The 24552-nt window shown below is 34.0% G+C and overlaps 2 protein-coding genes across 2 annotated transcripts in view; one reads left to right on the top strand and one right to left on the bottom strand.

The window, feature by feature from the left end:
• Positions 1 to 23002, top strand: part of LOC149426372 (netrin receptor UNC5B-like) — a 63107-nt gene extending 40105 nt beyond the window's left edge. Inside the window, exons 9-13 of the mRNA XM_089650916.1 lie at positions 20285 to 20425; positions 20510 to 20687; positions 20767 to 20879; positions 21000 to 21266; positions 21360 to 23002. Of these exons, the coding sequence (XP_089507042.1) occupies positions 20285 to 20425; positions 20510 to 20687; positions 20767 to 20879; positions 21000 to 21266; positions 21360 to 22576 (1916 nt within the window). The 3' untranslated portion in view covers positions 22577 to 23002. The remainder of the gene's footprint in view (positions 1 to 20284; positions 20426 to 20509; positions 20688 to 20766; positions 20880 to 20999; positions 21267 to 21359) is intronic.
• LOC149426373 (uncharacterized) lies at positions 4917 to 7967 on the bottom strand. Its single transcript, XM_089650928.1, has 2 exons — positions 6188 to 7967; positions 4917 to 6087 (listed from the first exon to the last, which is right to left on the bottom strand). Exons 1-2 carry the CDS (start codon positions 7871 to 7873, stop codon positions 5260 to 5262), a joined length of 2514 nt encoding a protein of 837 aa, XP_089507054.1. The 5' UTR covers positions 7874 to 7967; the 3' UTR covers positions 4917 to 5259.
• Positions 23003 to 24552: the final 1550 nt, after the last annotated feature.

Here is a 24552-nt window from a genome sequence, read left to right as displayed (position 1 = left end):
GTTAATTAACTTGTTGTTTTTCACGTTGTTATCTTACCAAACTTGGAGAGCCGGTGTGAACTTGCAAAATTTAATTTTAAAAGTACGACTGCCAAAAATATTGGATTCAACGTCGAATTTTCAGATGTGTTTTTTATTATTGCGAATAAAAATTTTGCTAAGCGATATCTATATTTTGACAACAGACCCGTGATAACATGGGTTATACAGGGTGTATCGGCACGTACCCGACAAATTTTAACCAGCTTTTCCTTAGCACATTTGGAGTAAATAATGTTATGGGCACTTTGCTGTCCGGTAACATTTTTTTTCAATTAAAAACAAAAAAATTATAAAAAAATCCACACTCCGTCACTGTCATTGGCATTGTTTCTCGAGTTCAACAGCTGTCATTAGCAAGTGTTTCAAAAAGCGTCTTCGCTCTTGCACACACACTAAATAATAATAATAATTAAAAATGAGACGAAAGGTGCCATGCCATTTCGTTGTGATTGTAAAAGCGCGCCAATGTAGGTACGTACGTATATTATTCAACAAAACTCGAATAAAATATTGTCAGATGGGTTTTCAAACTGTGAAAAAGGATAAAACAGTGGTGACATGTGGTGAAAATATGAATGGTAAAATTTTTATTAAAAAAAAATGTTACCGGACAGCAAAGTGCCCATAACATTTTTTACTCCAAATGTGCTAAGGAAGAGCTGGTTAAAGTTTGTCGGGTACGTGCCGATACACCCTGTATAAGGAGTGGTACATAAAGAAATATATTCGTGTATTCTTTTAATAATGGAAATACTTTTTATCATTAATATTTGGTTAAATGACCCTGCGGTGATACTTAATAAAATGGCGCTATACGAATTAGGAAAGTATTATTATTATTGTGTTTAAGAAGGATACAATAATAACATATATTTATTATTTTAATGGTAGAAGAACAATGGATAAATTTGTTTATAAAGTACCACTAAGCACGCAATATTCGGTTTTATAGATTTAACCCACAATGGCCCGGAGGCGAATGTTGGTTATGTATACATCCCATTTCATATAACACTCAACTGTCACACCCAGATCCACAAAATAATTCTTCACTAGTTCAATAGTGCTCCATTCACAGGGTTGTGCAACAGTTGCGTATGCAATTGAGTGAATCTGAGCTTATGTAAGTGTAACCCGAAATGTTAAGATCGTACACACGTTGCTTTAGTTTGTTTTCAATATTATTTTAAAGACGCTTTTATTATTTTCATTTCAGATTAACAAAGTTGAACAATGGAGGTTTAATATTTTTTATTAATTAGCAATACGTGACATAAGTGCGCGTAACGTCAGCCCTGAAAGGAATCCTTGTTGTGCACCTGAGCAAAAATATGACTTTATTAAAGCAAATGGCTTTAGCCGTGTTTAGTGACTAGATCTGAATAGCCAGGTACTTCCCCACCTTCCTCTTTCCCTTCCCCACTTACCTTCAGCCTCACAACATCCCCCAATTGGGGATGCCATAGTCTCACTGGCTCCAGACGGGAGCAGTTGGGACTCTTGTGAGGTATTCACTATAAAAAAAAAAATATATATATATTTTTACCCGAATTTTACAATTGGGTGCATCATTTGATTGTACATCCAGTAGGTTTCCTCTGATTCATATTGATTCAAATGTCATTGTAATAAAATGTTCAATAAATCTGGGAGTTTGTAATTAAATTTTACATTATTTAAATAAGTCGCAATACAAAATGTTTGATATCATTTGAATGAATCGTCTCACCTTTGGTAGTCGACATGTGTCGTATCAATATAATACGGGTATCTTTGGAACGAATATGTTATTTGTCGAATTGTGGGTACTTTGTTCATTATTTGTTTTCAAAATTTTTACATAAGTACCTACATCAAAAATATCGTATCAATTATTCTATCATTACGCATGACAATAATGGAAACATTACCTATAGACCATAAAACGAAATTTTACTCTTAGGTTCTTGGTTACTATCAGTTAATAAACCCATTTATCGTTGTTTGATAAGAAACATTAGGGTTAAACATTCCCATTACTGAAAAGGGCATCAATCATTCCATTAATTTATTGGAGTAATGGCCGGACATTCAATCATGCCACTTTATTTAATACTTCTCAGCGTGAAACACAATACACATATCGATTGTTTGAATTATTTTGTTTCGTTTTGTTGGTTGTTTGGGATATTCTATGCCTTAAATAGCCTCCAGTTAAAACTCTGCCACTATGCTATTATTTTTCAGTATAATTTAATATACCAAAATAGATAAGCGCCAAGATATTAAGTAATTAACTTGAAATAAGTTGAAATGTTTTTAGTTTTTGTAGTTTATTAATAATATCAGAAACACAAAAAATCTCGGGCAGAAAATTACATAAAAAACCGATACATTCCGATACATAAAAAAAAACATTGGGTTAACGAAAAAGCATTAATAAAAAAAACAGCAAGAAGACCTGAATATGTGAATAATTATAACTCTGTACATATAGTATTTTTTTTAAATAAATAAATTTATTTTAATTTATCTGTGGTACCAATAGTGTGTTCAGTAACACACGTTTGTACACTATTAGATTAGCATCGTTATCCATTTAATAATGTAGGCCTATAAATTGATTTTGTTTCCCAAATCACCGCCACAGAAACTATTACCAACTTCAATTTGCGGTTTGTAAATTCGCCCGATGTGCGTGTTAACGGGAATAATAATTATCTGAACTGGTCTACATCGATAAAAATCCTCCTCTTCTCCTCACATTCCACATTTCTATCTAAACACAATGTTTACCAATTTGATATGACATAGTTCCATAGTTCTAATGTCACGTTAAAAATATTGTTCAAAATTTAAAAAATCGGCCTTTTTATGACAGGTTTAGGGTATTTGTTGATATTGTAATTTTTTTTGTAAAAGGGTGGGTTCCTGGGTTCTGCAATTATTATCAATGTTGTTCTCACGCAGGGATATTTTGTGTGAGCCGTGTAGTGTAGGGTAAAAAATCCATTATATTTTCATCGAAGGGATGTTTAGCAAAAAGCCTGTCATATGTCACGGGTCCTGCTTACAAATCATATGCGGTGTTTTTGCTGGTGTGGGTCTCGTGATCGATCAATCACACTGCAGCATCCGTTATTAAAACAAAGAACAAAGCCATGACGACCCTCCCTCCTTTACCTCACCCCTCTGCCCCTCCCATAGCCATGCACTAGTGCGGAGCATGTTTCGCATTCTATCCGCGTCTCATCTGCCCATTTCCTGATCCCTCCCCCTCCCCCTCCACCCTCATGGACCGAGTCATTGAATGTCATTAGTGATCCGACCAATCAAGATCCTTGGCGACGAGAGATGGTTTATCTCGACGAAAATAATTATCCCTGGTTTTTTGCTAACCGATTCTCGAAAGATGTCAAAGCCAAATGTGAAAAATGATTTTTCTTTATTTCTAAATGTAGCTGGATACTGGGATAATAACGCTTGTCGATAATAATGGAGAAAAAAAATCAAGCAACGAAGCTGGCCAAATTCCTTTGACATCTCCTAAAATTTTACTGTCAGTAACGAAAATATTCGTTAATTCAATTCAATTTTATACGTAGAGTTCGAAAAATGCTCTTTTTGCATTATTATAATTTGATAGGTACCTATGTGATTTAGTTTTTTATTGCATCATGATCATGTTAATTTAAATACACATTTATTTGACTGGTAATACAAAATGTGTTTCCAAAATACTTTTCATCAAAATCGTACACGAAGACATTTAAAGACGTAACACAAGAACGTGCCATGAGATCAGACTACCAAAAAGGACAAAGCCAATTCCCAAAACTGATTTTTCTACAAAGTGATGAAATATAATAATCCTTTGCCAGAAACCATAATAACTATACCAATTAATAATGTACATTCAAAATCATGAATGCAAACCAAGCTGTAAATATAATTATTATTAGTATTTTTTAAACTTAAAATTACAAATAGGTAAAAAATAATAATAATTGTTGTTCGATGTTCGCCGGCCATTATTAAAAATACCACAAACCTTTTAAAGTGTTGAGGTTCAGACACAGAATATAAACTAAAATATTTGGAAAAGAAATTAATAATTTAATTTCTACCTTCTTAATTACCTTGAGTAATTCTTTTAAAACCATGTTTAACCCTAGTTCCTTCGATAAATTATTTTTTTCTAAAAACAAAGTCTTCCTCAATAATCACTCTCGTCATATGCGAAAAAAGTGAGCTGAGTTGAAATATTTTTAATTTATTTTCAATCTACAACAGAAGTTCTTTGTCACCGTATACAAATTTGCCAACAAACTATTTGCCATTTCCAATAGTAGAATTTTGCACGTTTTCGGTATGACAAAAATTCGCAATAAAAATGGACATTGTATGATTCGATATGGGAGAAAAAATGTGACTGTGTCAGGGATTTTCAACATGAATCCAAAGAGAAAAAACGATAGTCCGAATATCCAAATTTTCTGAAAATCGTTATCATTTCCACGAAAGTAGAATAGTTTTATTTTTGATGCATTTATTTATCCGGCCTCTTTTTCTGCTTGTTATAGTATATTTTTGTACGAGAATACACGAACATGAGACATGATATTATTAGGCCCAATTTATGTGAAAAAAACGTGTTTTATGTATAGTGAGATGCAATAAATAAAATTTATAATTGACGGAATTGTACAATGGTATCGAAATACATTCATATTTTTGTTAATGACAAAGACACATGTTTTTTGTATGTTATAATAAACGTCTTAAAATGAATCAAACGGGAAAAATCACTATTTGAGTATTTCTCAAAATAAATGTACGTAACGAAAATGTAGTTACGAAATAGTGTTACGAAATAGTCATAAGACGTAACTAAATAGTAAACATAAGGCTTGTTTACACAATGGCAAATTTTATTTTACTTTTTTTATTATTTATTAAATTTAATTTGTTGTCGTCTTTTTTAAATGTAAGTAATTATCCTTTACTTTTTTATTTATTGTACATACTACAAACATACATAAACTCACGACCCAAATACTTGTATTTTGTTATACCCGTTGTAAGGGGCTTAAAAAAAACAAGGGAGTACAAATATTTTTTTTTTAATCAAATTATCAGCTCCCAAATTTAAGTACCTAACACGATATTCAACAAATCTTAAGAAGTTAAAGAACAGGCACTGTTTAAACTATTAAAAATTTAATAACATACAATTATTTAGTTTGAATCACTATCCATTAGCGTTTTATAAATTTCTTCCTCATCTTTATAATAATTGAAATCTTTCCAAGACACATTTGGTTTCACAGTCAGTTTTTCAGTCTTTGGTTTATCACTCCGCTTTGGCGCATGAATATAGTCATTTAGTGATAGAGATTTAGAGATAAGGCCCTTACGAACCACTTTCTTTTTTGTATGGATATTTTCCAGTTTTTCGTTTTTAAGAATAGTCACTCCACATGGTTTATCTTTGATTTTGTGAGAATCTTCAATTTCATTTTCATTATTCATATTTTCAATATCAGTGTTATTTTCTATGGCATTATTATTTCCTATTATAACATCTCCGATGTTGTCATCAAAATTATTGAAATTAAATTCTGCTTCATTAAATGTTATTGCATCCGACAAATATTTATCAACTGTAATTATAACTTCGTCAGTTACTAAATCGTCGAAAAAAATTATTGGCATTGAATTTAAATCAGTGGTTAACCCTTCTATCATATGACTTTTTATTTCTTTACTTTGTTTTTCTGTGTCATCTGTTTGTATTATATCAATGGGATATTTTTGTTCTTCTATAACTTGTTGGTGTTTTACTGTTGTTTTTCCTTTTCCTTTTCCTTTATTTTTTATTTTTTCTTCATCGTGTTGTGTAGAATATGTTTCGTCTTCAGTTATTAATCCTTCTTCTTTGAGGCATTTTATTTCAGTATCATAGAAAGTACGGTTTGCAGATATAAGTTTTGATGAAGATGACATTGTTGCTTTTTCTTTTTCTGTGGGTTTTCGTTTCTTGCCTTTTTCCTTATTTGATGAGTCCTAAAAATTAAAAAAATAATCATTGAAGTGTATTTTATTAATAATCCCATTGATACTATTCGAAATTTCAGAATTCTAAGGGGTATTATTAGATTTTTACCTGCGTTTCCTTGTCTTTGATCCTAAAATGCGTTTTCTCTTTAATATCTAATCTCAAATCAACTTTCACTCCTATGTTTTTAAAACTCTCTCCGTCATCTGTTATCTTTAAATGACCTTCATTCTCAAATTCCATATCTATTAGATTTGAATCACTACGTAAAATTAAACTGATATCACTTTCGGTCGTAGTAGAACTATTTGTTCTTTTGAATCTTTTAGCTGGTGGGTATTGTTTTTTCAAGGCTTGACGTATGTAACTACATTGTGCTTTTGGTTCTGATAGGGTGTTGGATAGAAGTTCGTGTTCTTTTGTGTAGTAACAATTGCAACAGATATTTTTATTGCAATCAAAGCAGCTCAGCAATTTATATTTAATTGACGTGTTGCCATCCGTTGAAATTTGATGCAGCTTCATTGTACCTTTTATAGGAACAATGTTTTCAGGTATCATTTTGGTCATCTTTTGAATGTCGTTTTCATTTATATAAAACATTTTTACTTTGCTATTAACCATTAAATAGTCATATGCTTCTTTTGCGTTGGTTATATCATTGCCGTGTGAAATATGATTGTCAAGTTGTCGTTTCAATGCTCCACCAACCCCATCAGCTGGGCCTTTTCCATGAGAGGCTTCAAAGAAATTCCAAGTTGCATATTTAAATCCGTAATCTTTTATATTTTTTTGGAACAAAAAGAAATTATGTTTTTGGCGGTACTGAGTTGCAGGACTATCAGAAAAGATATGAATCTTTTTAATGTTAAAGTATTTGCATAGTTTCATTATTGGATCCAAATGAGCCCAGATTGCTCCAGGACCATGTTCATTATTTGGGGATATGGAGCATATGGATTTGGGATTCACATTTTTTCTGTAAAGTACGCAAGTGTGCAATGTGACCTGATTCCTGGATCCTCCGAAGTGTACAGCCTGAATTTCTTCCGACTGCTTGCATGAAAAGTTTTCTGAAAAATCACAAATCAATGCAGCTTCGTCTTCATCAAGGTTTTCAATACACTTTTTCCATGCTAGGTACTGATGCAAAACATTGAAGTAATGAGTTTTAAATTTTTGTACATCATCTTGAAATTCTTTAACTAATGTAATCACAGTTCCTTTCACTACTTGTTTTGAATACTTCTTTGTCTGCTTTTCTTCAGATTTCTTTATTCCAATTTTAGTATAGATATGTATTCCCATTTTCCATTGAAGCCACTGCACGGGACTATCTTCATTTATGGTCAAATCAATATCTGGTTTCTTATCTTTGCATTCAGAACACTCGGAGTACATGCATTTGAAACATTTGCTGCAAGTGACATTTTTCATAAGTTCATCAATGTCAGATGTTTGAAGCAAACCTAGCTTCTTCAACGATTTTGCTTTGAAAGATAAATTGCAATGCTTTATGCAAGCACAAGTATTCCTATCTTGAAGTCTTGGTTTCACAACGGAGAACGGTCGGAACCGATAAAAAGTTTGTATAGATGCTTTACCACCTTCTGTCCTGTATTTTCTGTAGAGCTTGTATATTGGTTCAATTAAATATCGCTTTTGTACTTTTTCTTTGTTTCTCGTTATGCACTCGTTTTTTCCCGCGCTAGATCTACTTACATCTTCTCTTTCAAAGAAATCTTTGATTTCTTTCTGGTATTTCTTTTTAATTTGGTTACTTGATTTCGTCATTCTAATTCTTCCTTTCAGCCCAAGAACATTAGAAATAGCTGTTTTTAATTTGTGTTTATTTACTATTTGGTTTGTAGCTACTTTTTTTAGTACTTTCTTTTCTATGGGATCTGCTTTATTGAACTCTGTCTTTAAAGAATCTGTAATTGTATTTAGCAAAATTAGCTTTCTTTTCACCTTATCTTTTTCTGGCGTGGACACATTTGGTAAAGTTTCTTCTAAAAAACTATTTGATTTCGTTAATGGTGTATCGTCACACCGTGGAGTTTCAGTAGTTTCAATGGAAATAGCATCATTATTAGTTTTAGTTTGTTTATGCAATAATATTTTCAGAATGTTCACTTGCCTTTTCATCCGATTACAGCACTGTCTTAAATTCTTATTTCGACTTTTTAATCGAGTATTTTCTTCAGTCAGCTTTTGTAGTCTTTCCTTTAGGATTTTTTTATCATTTTTTCTATCTTCAAATGTATTATTGTCTTGTGTCATAGGATTAGCCATTTTCTTTCTTTCAGCTCTTTTATCATTGGCTTGTCTCCACTTTGCTCGTAGCTCTTCTTTTTCTTCTTCTGTAAGAATTTCTTTTTTCTTTTTGATATTTTCTTTAACTTTTGTTAAATGCTTAATTCGGATTTCCTCATATTTATTTGGCTTTTCCTTTTTCAGTCTTTCTCTGTAAGCTTTTTGCCTTTCGGCATTCGTTTTTGGGGGCATTCCTAAAAAAAAGTTATGCTGTAGTTATGGTTTTATCAGAGTAAATAAAAATAAATTTATATTTAAATAAGCTTTTATAAAAAACTTAAGGCACTTATAAATATTGTATAGAGCGCCTGTAGAACGGATAGTGTGTATGAGTGCCTAAAGCTTATTTAAAATAAAACCAGTATTGGACGGCTCAGCTTGATCTTCAAGTACTTGTCATTATGTATAATGCCATATAATCGCGATGATAAAACATACAAGTCCGACGAAACCTGCTCTGCCATTGACCATCAGGAATTTCCAGCGCATCCTATGTATTACAACCTACCTACTTTCCAGCGCCATCAACAGATCTGCTCTATGGTATAATAAATTTTATTTTTTTCCTATTATATCTAAATACATATGTATATTTGTGCATTGTGCATAATATATTACATTATTACCAAACTTAGATAAGACTTTCATAAAAATGCTAGACACACTAACAATATACTTACGTTTTCTTAATCACGTTGTAACTGTGTACACTCAGCTTTACATTGAACTTTTTCGTTACGTTACGAAATTCATAACAAACGTTACGAAATTGTAATAAGAATTTATGTTATAAAAAGTCAATGGTTTGATAAAATTTAAAAGTGTTAATATGTAAGCTTAGCAATGTTCGTTCCGCACATATTACAAAAAGATGAGTAGAAAAAGACTTACCGTTTTGTGAAAAAAGGCTATAATATTTCCTGTTACGAAATAGTGGTCCCACTAAAGAAACACGTTGTTACTGATTTTAACAATTAATGTTATGGCGGAGAAGTCAGACCAACAACTAATCAGAAAGAGGCTAGTGTTGCCCATGTTAAATTTTACAAATGGGTTCAAAAATTACGGTGGAAGTACTAATAAAACGTAACTAAAGAGTAGTTACTAAAAAGTAAATGACTATGTCTCATTTTGTTTTTTGTGCATAAATTATTAATTTATTATGAAACCCCATAGAAAATTACTTTGTACAGAAACTACATTTAATTAAGACCCTAAAACTTACAAAAAATCACAAATTATAACGTTATTATCGCATTTTATGAAGTATAAACAAATGAGGTGGGTAGGGTGGCAATTTTATTTTGTATGGAAGGTAAAAATCGATATTTTTTAAAAAATTAAAATATTTGCGAATTAATACGATTGTAATGTTTATTCTTCGATATGTTAAAGTGTAATATTTATTCTACAAAATGGTGCATATTTTTTTTTGTATGATTAATTAAAAACATGTGTAATTTTTGAACTGTTTCTAGGCACACTTTATTTTTCCAAAATGTACACTTTTTTTGAGAAATACTCATTTATGATTATCACGTTATCTACGTAAGTTTTCAAATTCAGGATTCCTGAAAATATACTACCTGTTACGCAAATCTAAGAACCTGGAATGATTGCCATATGAAATTATTTATTGCCGGCCTCTATTTGGTAAGGCTCTCAACTGGCAATCCGGAGGTCTCGGGTTCAAATCCCGGCTTGAGCAAGAAAATTTTGTTTCATTAATTCGTGTTTTTTTATGATTAAATCATTAAAAATAATATAAGGTGTATTTGCGGCACGTTCCAGGGTGGATGATATTTTTGTATCGTCGTGGTGTAAGTACACCATTCAGCATTGCATTGTTAATTGAAATGGCTTTAGCTATGTTTGGGGACCAGATCTGAACAGCCAGGTACTTCCCTATCTCTGTGTCCCCATCTCCTTCCCTGCCCTATTACCTTCAGTCTCACAACATACCCCAATTGGGGATGCCATAGTCTTACTAGCTCCAGACTGTTGGGACTAGTTGGGACCCTTGTGCGGTATATACTTTAAAAAAATATTGGTGAGAGAAATTATTGGGGTAAGAAATTACTGATTGTCATTTTGTTATAATTTCTTGAAATTTTTTTTCAGGGGAATATATTCAGAACCTAATTAAAACAGAAATAATGTTTTTTTCAGTTATTCTATCACCCAGGGTTGTTTTTTTTAGAAACCACTCCATTTCGAATTACAAATTTTAATTTATTAATTGAAAAAACTTTGAACACTTTTATAAAACTGACAATGAAATCTTGATAGTTCTAATCTACGCCAAAAAATGTAAAACATAATATTTTATTATAAGGGACGTGTTTTCATAAATTGAATATATCATATTATAATAAATATACCTATGGAGGAAAATTCTTACAGCATTTCGATTTTCTTGAAGCACCTTTTTTGCTGAAATCAACGGCGCTGGGTAAAAATCTTTTAGTATTGCGAGTCATCATTACTCGTTATTTTAATGCCAACCACAAATTGCGTAGTAAGCACCATAATAAATTGATAAATGAATCCTCCCCTACATGATCAACGTTTTGGCGTTTTATTCAAGGTCAACGAAAGGTATAAATAAAGCATACAAATCAGATACAACTTAAATAAATTCAAGTTACACAATACAAAGATGGTAAAAATATCACGATGACATAACATGGTTACTGTCTAGCGATGGAAAATAGCAATTAAAAAGGATCAGCGGTAATGATTTATAAAGCGATAGAGATATTTCAAAAAAGTTTATTATATTATTAATCAAGATAGATACGTCACTAAGCTTGATATTAGGCAAGAGGGTTGGAATGGGTTATTTTGACGCCACTATGCCCACACCTACACCAACGAATTAATGTATTTTTTGGACACTTGTGAAATACTAAAATATTTGGTGAGTTTTCATTTATTTCAATTTTTTTTTTCTAAAATTATCCCTTGAGAAAAATGGGGAAGTAGTGTCATTTTTCTATAGAGCTTGGATTAACAATTCACACTCTCAAAAGGATAGCAAAATCATCAATAATTTTATTGAGATTAGAAATGTATAGCTCTCTCTTATCAAATGTTATATCTGAACAGATCGAGAAGTGAGAAGATTTGCCAACTTTTAGTTTTCTTCACTCTCAACGGATGTTTTAAAATCCTGGTTCTGGGTTATCTAACGTATCCAAGTATGACATGAGGTTTCTCATTTTTAAAACATACTTGGGCCCAGTGTTTTGCCCCTGGCCTGTTAGCGGGTGACATGATGTCCTGCATCCGCTTGTGTCATTGTCATGTCTCCGCCATCCCTCTTTCTGTACACGGATTGGGCGGATTCTGGCAGCCAGAAAATATCATACGGCAATCCAACATACATCCATACACTCACTCACACGAGATAGTGGCGTTCTTTGTCCTGATGGCTTTTTGTCTGGATATAAAGATCTTGATTACCCCTTTCCTTTGCTGCCGAGGCAATTAATCATTTCAGACGGAAAGAAAACACGCATCGCGTTACTGTGCAAAGCTTTTCCCTGTATTCGGAAATATTTACCTCAAACTCATTTTTTTTGTAACGTATCAATAATAATAAGTTTTGGCATGCAACCCATTAAACATTTTTCTTGAATTACGCATACTTAATGTAAAATATGTGTACCATGACACAAGTTTGAAATGCTATTTAAGCATATAATCAAACCGCTTAGATAACGAATGTTTTCATCGTAATAATTTATAAAAAGGTAAAAACTTAATCTCTCGAATTTAAAAATTAAGAGATAATTTTTAATAAGCTTCTTCTTGGGATACGGTTCTATGTTATTTCTAAAGCACATTTTCTGAAATACCTACTCCCGACAGCCACGCTGTATATCTGAATGCTTTTGTTTCGTTTGTATTCCATCGAGATACGAGAAACGATTTATACAATATTTTTTTATTGTTGACGAGATTTTCTGAAAGATTGCTCTGTTATCCCCAGACGGTGCTCTTTATGTTTTTACTATCATGTTTCATTCCCTAGTAAACATTTCTTCAATTCTTCCTTTATGGATGGATACAATGGACGATGCTGGTAGCCTTTTGATGTCTCTTCATCCCTTCTGACGTGTACGCGGCTCCCATGGTTGCAGCATGCGCGACAGGAGACAGGGGCGCAGGAAGCAGGAGGGTGTTGTGTGACATTTTGTTTTGTTCTTGATCCATTATGATCACAAGAGCGACTATGACTGGTAGTGGCGCTAGACAGATACCTCTCTCGTCCTAGGGGTCGCTTGTTTCAATTGTTTTCATATTCCATAAGACTTTTTTACCTCGTACACAACCGACGCTAATTTTGACATCCATGATATCCGTCAAATACAACTCTTCATGTAATATTTAGGGTTCATTCCTCTTTGCAGGATGGGTTTGATGGATTGTGTTTTATAAATTTCCGTGGACAATGATAAAGACATGTTTTGGAGTTTCATATCTAATTAAATTAAATCTAATCCGAGAGTCCGAGAATGCTTAGGTATGCTAGCATTTTTCCGAATAGCTGTGCGAAGAGCCAAATGTGGATGCTGTTAGTTATTTAAAGGTGATGTTTATTTATTTATAACTAAGCATCAAGAGCATGAGCATCAGCATGAGCAAGAGCATGAGCTTGAGCATTCGCCAGCCGTACGGCGTGTGGCTGCATGCAAATGAGTATCCCTACTACCTACTACCCACTGGTATCGCGGTAGTAGCGCGTACCACGCCCGCTCGAAGTCTTCCATCTATCTTTGTTTGTCGGCGCAAGAATGTTCCCTTTTAATTGGGGCGACAATAAATATTGTTTAAGTGCACATTTGCAATGTTTTCTCAGTGTAAATCCGACTCGGCGTAGGCCTTAAACGTATGCAGATAGGTCACGCGGTATAATTAGTAGCAGTAAAGTTGTCAGGCGAGAGAAGTCGAGCGGGAATACTTGGGCGTCATGCAATGACTTGATTTACTGCACTATTTAAAATATTGAGCGTCCCCTTGAACCCAGATGGGTAATGGTACCCTCTTCTGAGCAGCTGGCTCTATTAAGACGTTAGGAAGGAGAAGATTTAAGGTGGATTATGTATATTGGCATCTATAGGCCTTGATACACTCGTAAATTGAAAACGGTTTTAATTAACCTAAGAACAATGAATTAGCTATAATCTTGAAATAAAGTTTTACCTAAGCAGAATCATGAATTTTATTTGCTTTATTCATTCGTATTTCATGAACCTATTTCTAAATGTTTGTGTCCTTGAAGATATTTTATTCGCCTCACATATTACAATGTGTTCCACAGGCTTCCCCTTATTCCGTAGTTTCCTCGGCGGCACAATTTCCTAACTCAATTTTCCATGCAGGTTAAAATAATTCGATTTTCGTATAACGGAAAGCGCCACTTTCTCTGTCAAATAAACAGACGGCTCAACTTGACTCCTCTACAAATGGGAACACGACAAACACATATTTGGAGATATTTGGGGATGCCGCAGTCGTGTATTTTTATTTATTTATCCATTTCAATCAAATTCGTGACAACGGAGAACAGAGTACCCATTCGAATTACGGAGCAATTTATTAGGGACAATAATAGCGTTAGTATGTTGGGCTAAGGATCCGTGGCGGTAGGTTATTTGGAAGTGAAATGTATACGAGGACACTGGAAGTAAATGTATCAACACCAAGGTGCACGGGCGCATGCGTGTGGTGATACCGTTTTAATTAGACTCGATTTGGAAGCGCTAGTAGAATAATGTTACCGCTCGCCCCATATTTACATCATCGACTGATGTCAACAAATATTGTTCGCATATAATAATTAGTGCCGAGGCGCGGAAAGTACTTCTGTCCCTTTGTTTTTCATGTATTTATAGTCTTACCCTCGTTGTCTCCAGATCGGGGAAACTTGACACCCGTCGTACGATCAGGAGGAAAAATGTTTGTATTTGTTTCTGAATTCGATGTCTCTTTATTATTCATATGCATGTTCGTAAAAGTAAAACTAAACATTAAAACCATCGAACACAAACATAAGACTAGAAGTAACGGCAAAAATGATCTTTCTGTTCCAATGAGCAACACAGTGACTCAACGAACAATTAGTCTCAATTGACCTACCAGAAGTATGGTACTGTATATTATCTCCATATATAATTAGTAATAACATAGATCATTGTTGAAATGTATTATATATTTTTACAGCGCCCTTCAGATAATTTTGCACAAAACGACGCAATTATTATTTTTATCCTATTATATTATTTGGCCTAATATGTTACTTTTATGTTTTTTTTTGTATCAAATACCAAAGTTCCTCCTGACGAACACGAACAATTTTTTTTTATCTCTTGATTTTGTCAAACAGATCTCCCCATATTTTTGTATTGCTTGTTAAACATTATGCTACCTCGCAACCTTTATTCCAGCAACAAATACTGTAAATATAATGAGCCCGTTTTGACTGGTTTTGCTTGGACTGGGTTCTATTATTATTTGAATGTTTTTTTAATGTTATTTTTTAATTACGGTACACTGTAAATGGTTTTTTTTTTCTGCGATAGGTTTTTTCCTGACTAATAAAAAACAACCCTTTGAGACCTAAAAATAATAAAAAACAAATTAGAAATAAATCTAAATTAGTAAGCAAAAAAAAAATTACACTGTATAATTTTGTTGGTGTTATAAAGTTTAAAATATGGTCTATATGTGGAATTAAAAGTGCGGTGCTAAAAGGGTTATTATGTTAGTATGTGGGTAATTTTTCGAAAGCGTCAATTTTTAATAAGTTTTCAAAACAAATTTTTTTAATTTATGTAGACTTGGCCAACGTCAAAAAGTTTGTCAGAAATGTTCAATTTCAGTACAATCAGAATTGAAACGAAGGAATCTGACGCCAATAAAATTTCGGCGAAAAGATTTCTGTCCATAATAATTTGCGAAGTTTAGACACGTGACATTTGCGGTTTCAGGTTTCAGGAACTCGACAGACGTGTATCAAAAGTTGAAAAGTTCAAGATGAGAAAAATACCATTATTTTATGATCCCTTAGAACAACTCAAATCTTTCCAATAATAATAAAGTAATGTGAGATTTTTTGGGAAACTCAAATTGTTTGTTTGAAAAAAAAGGTCACGATGAAAACCAAGTAATATAAGAGTGCTGAATCAACGGAATTTAGTTTTTGAAACGGTTTGGCCAGGAAAGCTTCAGATTATTAAACTGTAGCTAATTTTAGTGTTGATGCAGCATTTTAAAAATACATATTTTACAATAACCGTATGAAATGATTATGAGAACAGAATAGTGTGATATTTCACTCCTGAATAAATATAATCGAAAACACAAGGATTTTTTTAAATGTGAAACTGCACAAGAGTCCCAACTGCTCCTAACCGTCAATATAAATATTACATCCCCGATTGGGGTATCTTTTGAGTATTTTCCACTCTGGAACTATTGTGAAATAACACAAATTAATCAAATAAAATTTACTTGCGCACGCCGGGATTTGAACCCGCGACCTCCAGCTTGCTAGTTCAGATCCTCTCTCCTTTAACATGGAGGCCGTCAAATCGATTATGTACGTATCTAAAGCTTTTTAAACGAATGATTGAACGGAGGTTCTCGAATGATTATTCCGATCAGATTGCAATGAATAATCAATAATGTTCTGCTCTCAGTCCGCTGCGTGCAGACTGCAGACTGCAGACTGCTGCCTGCAGACTACGGGTTCTCATTACTCTCGCGCCTACCCCGAGAATTCATCATCGGCGATTCCGCGTATGTAATTAATACGTGTATGTAGAATGGAGATAATGACGATTTATGACGTCGCGTGATTACAATAATCTACAAAAGTCGTAGGGGCGATAGTCGGGACTCAAACCATCCAGCTCCAAGCCCTCCTACTCCCTTCTCCCAGCTTCAATACGATACTTGTCTGCCTACTTATTGCTGGCCGCCACTTGCCCGTATCTTCGGCAGCTACCGTTAAAGCGTGTAATCAATACAAATACAGCCTCGAGTCATACATTTGTTACTTGAATAATGAACGCGCGTAAGCTTTTATTCATATTTTCATGAAATATTTATGCGTTTTAAAGGTACTTTTATATCGAGGAATTTAGGAATTATTACAGTGAATATTTTTATAATCTCGATAAATCAAAGCATTGCTTTAAATTTAATGATAAACAACGTTTTCTTCTTAATTTTTAAAAAAATATTTTTACGATCGTGAATCCGAAATCACATAAAAATTGTGCCATTTTAGACTCGATCAATTTAAACTGTTGTATAACTAATGTATTCATTTCCATTTTATGACTCTAGATATAGAATTGAAGTTAGCAGAAGCTATTAAATCTGGAATTTCTGTTCAGTTAGAAGTCATCAATCTAAAAATAGATCCTTCACTTGAAACCTCGATGAGAATTATAATTTCTATCATTTATTGATATTCAAATCAGGACGCATTTAATGTTTTTAAATTATATGAATTCCAGGAAACTACTTAATATTTCTTGCACAAATGCATCAATTATAATTTTGTCTGATAAGTTATAACTGGTTACGATGAAAAGTGAAAACAAATCGAATCCCAGATAGGAAATCACGCAAACAACTTTGAGTTCGCGTATCGCCAGTAAATCCACTGTACCTACTGATTGTACCAGCATCTACTTGCTACTAGACTATTTCTGATTGCATGATTATTTATCAATACAACGCTCATATTTTAACCTGACATTCTGATTACCACTGTTTGCTTGCGAACTAATGAATACGCGATATGCAATCATAACAAATGTCCCTCCTATTAGTCATCGGGGATTAAGCCATGTACAGCGAATCTGATAAAAGTCTTTTATGCAGCAGCCATTCCATTAATGTTCTATCGATTACATAATGCATTAAATTATGCGGGCACCGCGTTATTATTTTAAACTATCGAATAAATTAACTACGCGGCGAATTATAATGGCTACATTTGATGTAAATTATTTACATACTTTTCCAGCTAAACACATCTTTAAGAATTCAATAAATATTGTCAGTTGTTTTGATTCGTAGCAGAAAATATCAATTAATATTAAATAAAACCATTGTGATTATGCTGTAATGCTAATAATGTTTCAGCTACCCATACTTATGCAAACGAAGGGGTAATGTTTTCATGCGAAGCTGTTTATTGGCTGCCGGCAGGTTCTGGTGTTTGCTCAAAACTCTTGTATCGTGGTTTTCCTCTCTGTGAGGCCGTGTCCGGTCCCCTATCATTTATCTTTCATACTCTTCATTAATTATTCAAAATACCACCCCCAGATTCCGAGTAATATGTCGGTGTCTCGTGCACTCCTCCGCGCGTACGGCGCGCATACTAAACAGTTCGCAACGGTCAAATATGGTCAAAGTTATGGCCCCGGTTACGGACACCCCGAACTATAAGTAGCTACTAGTAACCGAGATACCTAACGCCTTAGTTAGCCCTTATTACCGATGCACATTCTAGTAAACAATCATAATTGGCAGCCAGATACGCATTATATAAACTTCACGTGTTGTGGCAGTACAGCGTGTAATTTTTAAGTGTTTTAAAGAATAAGTAACCTTGCTTGTTCTATTCTTTGTTGAACCGGATTTGAAGTTAACAATATTGCGATATGGATCGACAGCAAACAAGTATTTCAAGTCTTTATAACTTTTAAAACTAATTGTAAGATCTGTCACCCAGTGCCCTCTGAAATTAATAAACGCTATTTAGATACCAGCTTTTCGAGTTAGTACCAACTTGGTTACTGGTTACAGGGACTGTAATATAATCACAAAGTGGAAACAGTTTTCATTAAAGTCGATTAATCGTTACCCATTTGGAAATAATCGATTTAGCCTGCTATAAGCAGTCGCAGTCGGTTGGTAGTAGTTGATAGTAGACAGTATTAAAATATAGCAAATGTCTGGGAGGTCTCTTCATCATTTCCGCAATCGTAAATGCTGTACAACTCTTGACGATATTTCCGCAAAATTCTCAATCTCGGAAACTCCAATAACTTTTTCCCGCAGGCGACAAGATTGAAAGGCGAAATTGAATCCATTTCGCATCTGTTGCGAGAAGACGTATTATTGAAGCTTTAGAGAAGCACCCATTATAATATCGCAGACTGCGGATCAGCCAATATTCGATACAATGCTACACGTGTTGGACATGCGGGTCGGAAACTTGGAATGATACAATAAATTTTCCGCAACACTCCGCACCATGTCTGGGTGACATGTCACTTCGTGTTATCGGATGGAGCATGTACCTACCCTACACATTGTGTCAGGTCCATATGCAAGCCATTTAAGAAATATGCTAAGCACCGAGATTGAGGACGCGAGCATGAATATATATCTACAAAGAATTGCTTATTGTGAAACCAATATGCACCATAACCGAGTACTTTCAAATTGTAAATTCGCGCTGGCCGCAAATAGGTATCAAGTTATTACAAAAAAATCCTTACTTAGAAGAAAAAAAAAAGTTTCTCTCGCGCGGTAAAATAAAACTTTGATCCACAGTTGATAATGCTTCGAGAAAGCGAAACAGCTTACACAGCAGAACGTTTTATAAATAAACTGTATTTATAAATTGATGAACAACATAATCTATCTATCTACTTATATAAATAAACATGTAAATAGTCGTTTGTTCAAAATCTTAAGTCTCCGAAACTTCTTCAAGGATTCCTTTGAAATTTTGACACGACGTTTTATTCTAATACGCGTGTTTTTATATACTTATCTATTATATCGATGTCACCTTCACAGGTAAAACATGTTTTTTTTAAACAGCGAAATCTGTTGGACGTAAAAGCAACACGCGCTATTGTTTCTCTATCTGCACAGTCGGACTAAGCTACAGCAACGCGTGGCGGAGTACAGCTAGTTGAATATAAAATTGAATACAAAATAAAAATTAAATGGAGTTAATAATTAAACTTGACAACAATATAAATTTAACTGTCTACTTTATATTTTAAAACTTTGGATCAGTACATATATTGTTAATTAACATTATTATTATGAATCACAGATATAAGAATAAAAATATAAGTCAATTATACATAATAAATAAATCAAAAAACGAAAACAATAAAAAATGAATATGGAATCAGAAAAAAGTTCAAAGTTCAAAGGGAAAATCGCATAGAAAAATCGATCAGTAATATGATAAACATGATCAATTCTACACGGATCGTTTTTTAAAGCACAAAATATCCTATAAAATCAATTCACCCCAATGTCCCTACTGTATATCAAACAGCTCTAGGTACTTGCTTACCCTGGTAGGCATTTTATATGTACCTACTGGAAGGGGTTGCCTTTAAATGCCAGGAATGCAGTGGGGTATCTAGGGTCAGTGGAATGATACCAGTCTAGTTAAAGATAAAATTCCAAATTCTCTCCCCAAAATTCCGGAAGGAGTGACGAGCTCCCGGAAGTCACTCAATTTCATCACCGCCGACCTGAATCTGCTTCCTAATTCTAAGTCACCCCTCGGATGGTTGAATTGAAAGCTACGACAATTGATAAGCTCAAAACCCTGATACATGTGCTAACTTACCCCGCGCCCTCACGGTTCGGTAAAGAATCGACGTAAACCTAATGCAGTAAGAATGTACGGGCGCCAATAGATATGGAATGGATTGTTCTCGTTAACACGCTTTCTTACTGCTCCCTGTTAATGTGGATTCATCACCGACCCGTGACGGAGCCAGCTTCACAGACGTAAAACAAATAACGAAATGTTTATTGATTACCTAGTATAAATATCTTATTTTCTCTGCTAGCTCTTAATATTGATCGAATGCGTCTTGTCAACAGTTGCAGCCGTCTCGAACATCACACCACTCTCCATAGGCCTCGCAGTTGCTGTTGTTGTGTTCGCCATGTTTGCCTTCGTGGTGTTCAGGTACCTAAAGAGGAAAGGCCGCGATCGATCTTTCTACAATCACCCTAGAACAGGTAAAGAAAACAAATATCAACAATGTATTGTGCAATGAGTACGGAACCACATCAGTCAACTTATAATTATTTTTGTTACTGCAGATGCTCGGCCGCAGTTTTTTCAAGATTTGGATAAGAAGGTCCTTCAACCAGATTTGATGCAACATTCAGACGGTCCGCCTTGCTACGAATATCCACCGTTTTTGTCTAAACAACCAAATGCTGCTTTGTCCAGTTGTGTGACTGAGCATCATTACGATGTTCCGCATTTGAGTAACAGGTGAGCATTTTATAACAATAATTTATTTGGTGGTACAAATTTACAAAAATTCTTTTAATAATTCATTGTTTTGTTTCAGTTATGCAACACCAATAGATATGCAAATTGTGAATTCATCCAACGAGAGTGATAATTATGACAAGAAACCATACAGTGATTCAGAACAGTCATCAGCAAGTTGTTGTACGAGCTGTGAGTAACATTATTATAATCTTGTTTCATTATTTTGCAAATATGTATTTATTATGTTAGTATAGTTATACTGTAACTGCTATCACCTATCTTAAATTAATGAGATATTTCTCCCGACAGCCGATTCAACATACGACGCAGCTGCCGACAAAGTAACCCTTACAACAATGTCTGGAGGTTCTCCGGCTATCCAAGGAATTTTCGGGGATCTCGTTCCTTCGACGTGCAGCGTCAGTCAAGTGGTCGGTCCCACCGGGGGGCGGCTTGCACTGGAAGGGGCTGGGGCGGCAATCTCAGTGCCGGAAGGGGCGGTCACGAGAACAATTAAAGATAGTATGACAATTTCTCTGGTCAAAGAGGATAGATTCAGACCGAAACTTCCAGAAGGTAAGATCTTACATGTTTATTTTGTAATTTCATCTAAGCCAAATCAAAAATATTTTTTCGTACACAATATAAACTGCATATTTTCTTTAACAGGTGCCACACAGGTAAGTCCTGTCATTCGAGTGGGTCCTGCATCCGTGCAACTCGGAAAAGCTGTCATTGTACAAATCCCTCACTGCGCCAGTCTTCGTCACGGCTTTTGGAACCTCTCTCTTCTTACTCTAGAGAGAGATGTGCACCACAAAGGCCAGCCATCTTGGAGGAAGATCGTCAGCCTCGGAGAAGAAACGATCAATACTCCCGTCTTCACTCAACTGGATGCTGACAGTGTATTTTTAGTGACGGAAACTTTAGGAAGTTTCGTTCTAGTTGGTGAAAGCCTAAACGGTAAATCTGTGAAAAAGTTGAAACTCGCTGTGTTCGGACCGCTGATAAACTCTAGACCTACGAAAGACTTTAATATTAGAGTGTATGTATTCGAGGATACCCCGGCCGCGTTGTATTATTGTTCGGATCAAGAAGCTCGCTTAGGCGGCGTGCTAATGGATAAACCTAAAACTTTGTTGTTTCAAGACGGCGGATCCAACTTGTGTCTGAGTGTCGAAGATGTTGGACTTGGCTGGAAAACAAAGTCTAGTTTTTATCAAGAAATACCATTTCCTCATCTCTGGAACTCATCTTCGAATTCGTTGCATTGTGGATTCGTACTAGAGCAAACAGATTCCATAAATGTTTTAGAGTTCAATGTGATAGCCTGTCAAAAACTCAATCCGTCGTACAAACAGACGTTCAATATCTCTTCGGCAGAAGATTTCACGTCCTGTAATTCACCGATTCGTCAGAATAGAAGAACTTACATGAATAGTGATTTGAACATGATCATAACCGAGAACGCCGTGGAATGTAAAACATTACCAGGGAGGTCCCTCGGAGTAATCGACGAGTATAATGAATCGTCCGCGCGGCAAAAAAGCTTAACAGTGAATGATAAGGGAATAAACGCCTGCACGATTGACAGTTCAACACCGTTCAGATTACCTAAAAATGTGAAGAAGCAATTATGCGGCTGTTTAGATCCCCCAAATTCAAGGGGTAATGACTGGAGACTTTTGGCTCAAAAACTGAATGTTGACAGATATATCAACTTCTTCGCTACCAAAAGCTCTCCCACTGAAGCTATATTGGACTTGTGGGAGTGTCGTCACAGGAACACCAGCGCCGTGGCCGATCTGGCCACTATCTTCAGGATTATGGGGCGGACTGACGCACTGAGAATAATTGAAAGTTGTCTAGGACCGAGTTGGCTATAAGCTGTAAGTGCAGATAGACGCTTAAATTATTTAAATTGTGTGTTTTTGATGTACATACGTTGTATGCCGTAGAACTGATGTTATTTTGTTAAAGAACAATAGGTGTTTTGTTGATTTAATATTTGTGTAGGGACCATTTTATATCTTTTCTGAAATTACAGAAATGAAAACTATTCGCAATATTTAATTATTATGCACACTCGGCCATTGTAAAAACTTGCATTTTCCTAAATTAAAAATAAACTTGCATTCGCTGTTTATAGTAGATGCTCTATTTTAGTAAAGTTTTTTTTTTAATTAACTTTTATTTTTGTAGCTAGTAGTTTAAGAATCATTTAGGCTTTTGAATTTGCAATGAACCGTTATTTTTGGAGTTTAAAAATATTTTTGTTGTTGTTTGTCCCAAACCCTTAAGATTTATAAAAAAATATTAAGCAACTCTTTTAAAAAGAACTGTATTTAAATATTACAAAAACTAATGTTTAGCCATGATATATAGAGAAGTATGTTACTCATACGAATATTATTTTTTGTAGATTTTTATACATATTATGTCTAGTGTTAATTTAATGACAAGTAAATGCCTTATTTCACTTATATTTAAAAAAATATTATATAAAGAATGTTGTAGTGCCATTAATTTGTTTATAGAGGAGATATCCTAGATGTGGTGGTGTTTTATTTAAATATATATACGTTACTTTTAATTGGTATAATATATTCATTAAAAAGCTGCACATTTCAAAGCCATTCATTAACTGGCAAGAAAATGATAATGTCATTAATTTAACTATGGTAGTTTATTTATTTGAGATTTGTGGATAGATATTTCTAATATACCTAGGTATCGTGTATCCCCTGGCATCTGTCCTATCAGCAGTGTAAAAAGAATAACCTATGTAAATCGTTATGATATCTGTATTTAAAAACTACGGTGCCAAATAAGTTATCAAAATAACTTTTTAATAATTTTTTTACTGGAACAACTTTTCTTTAACTTTTGGAAGTTATACCTATCAACGTTTGAAAAAGAATATAATGTTAAAAAATCTAATCCTAACATGAAACAGAACAAGACACAGAACAAAATAGAAAAAAATAGTTGTCCGGTGATATTGTTAATTCTGAATATCAAATATGAGATCGGCAAATATGACGTTTAATAACTAGGTCCCAATGGTCGAGTGCTGTCCCGGTAAGACAAGAGTTCCTTGGTTTGGTTCCTAGTCGTGACCGTTATCTTTTATTTATTTTGTGTCTTATTCTGTATCATGTTTCATTTAGATTTGTTAATATTATCTTCTTAACATATTTGAAAAACATACAGCTACGTTCGTTTAAATATCTTAAAGTAATTGCTTAAGAGCAATGGAGTGCCTAGTTTTCTTGGGCACATTTATTGTTTAGTTTCAGTCACTTCAATCAAGGCCTAATGCTTTCTGTTTTCTGAAAATTTTGTGTAAATACGTATGTCAATCAGAAACTATAACGAATTACCAATTGTTTGTTTTAATTTGCTTTTAACAAAGTAAACAATTAATATATGAATGTGATTAAAACTTTACTACGATATCTTTTAAATTAAATATTTATCTGTGATATAAAAACATAATGATTTAAGATTTGTAAGTTGTAAACCCAAATAAATAAACAACGTTTTCAAATAAATCTACCTTTATAATTTATTGATGGTTTTCCTATTTCCTTCCCGTAATATCCAATCAGATGATAAGATTCCTAGCCATATTTTAATACATCGCAATCGCTAGTGAAAATGCAAGCCTGAATTAATCTGATAATCCGAACAGAAATTAATTTTAAATCACAATTCTAATGTTGAAATTTACTATAATATATGTTGGAAAACATTATATTACTTTGCAATCTTGTGTATAAATCCAAGTGTGTAGATTTATTAATAAAGTAGCATTTTGATGTGTAAAATATTTGTGATCTATTATTATGCTTGACAACGG

This window comes from Hesperophylax consimilis, chromosome 1, assembly GCF_061612785.1.
Source record: "Hesperophylax consimilis isolate HC1 chromosome 1, BYU_Hcon_1.0, whole genome shotgun sequence".
NCBI classification, from domain to species: Eukaryota; Metazoa; Arthropoda; class Insecta; order Trichoptera; family Limnephilidae; genus Hesperophylax; species Hesperophylax consimilis.
The sequence above is the reverse complement of the archived record's forward strand: the minus strand, read 5'-3'. Positions and strand labels throughout refer to the sequence as shown.

Coding starts and splice junctions, on each gene's coding strand:
- LOC149426373 (XM_089650928.1), bottom strand. CDS start 7,873: ATGACGAAATCAAGTAACCAAATTAAAAAGAAATACCAGAAAGAAATC. Junction 6,088..6,187: donor TCAAAGACAAGGAAACGCAG/GTAAAAATCTAA, acceptor TTTAATTTTTAG/GACTCATCAAATAAGGAAAA.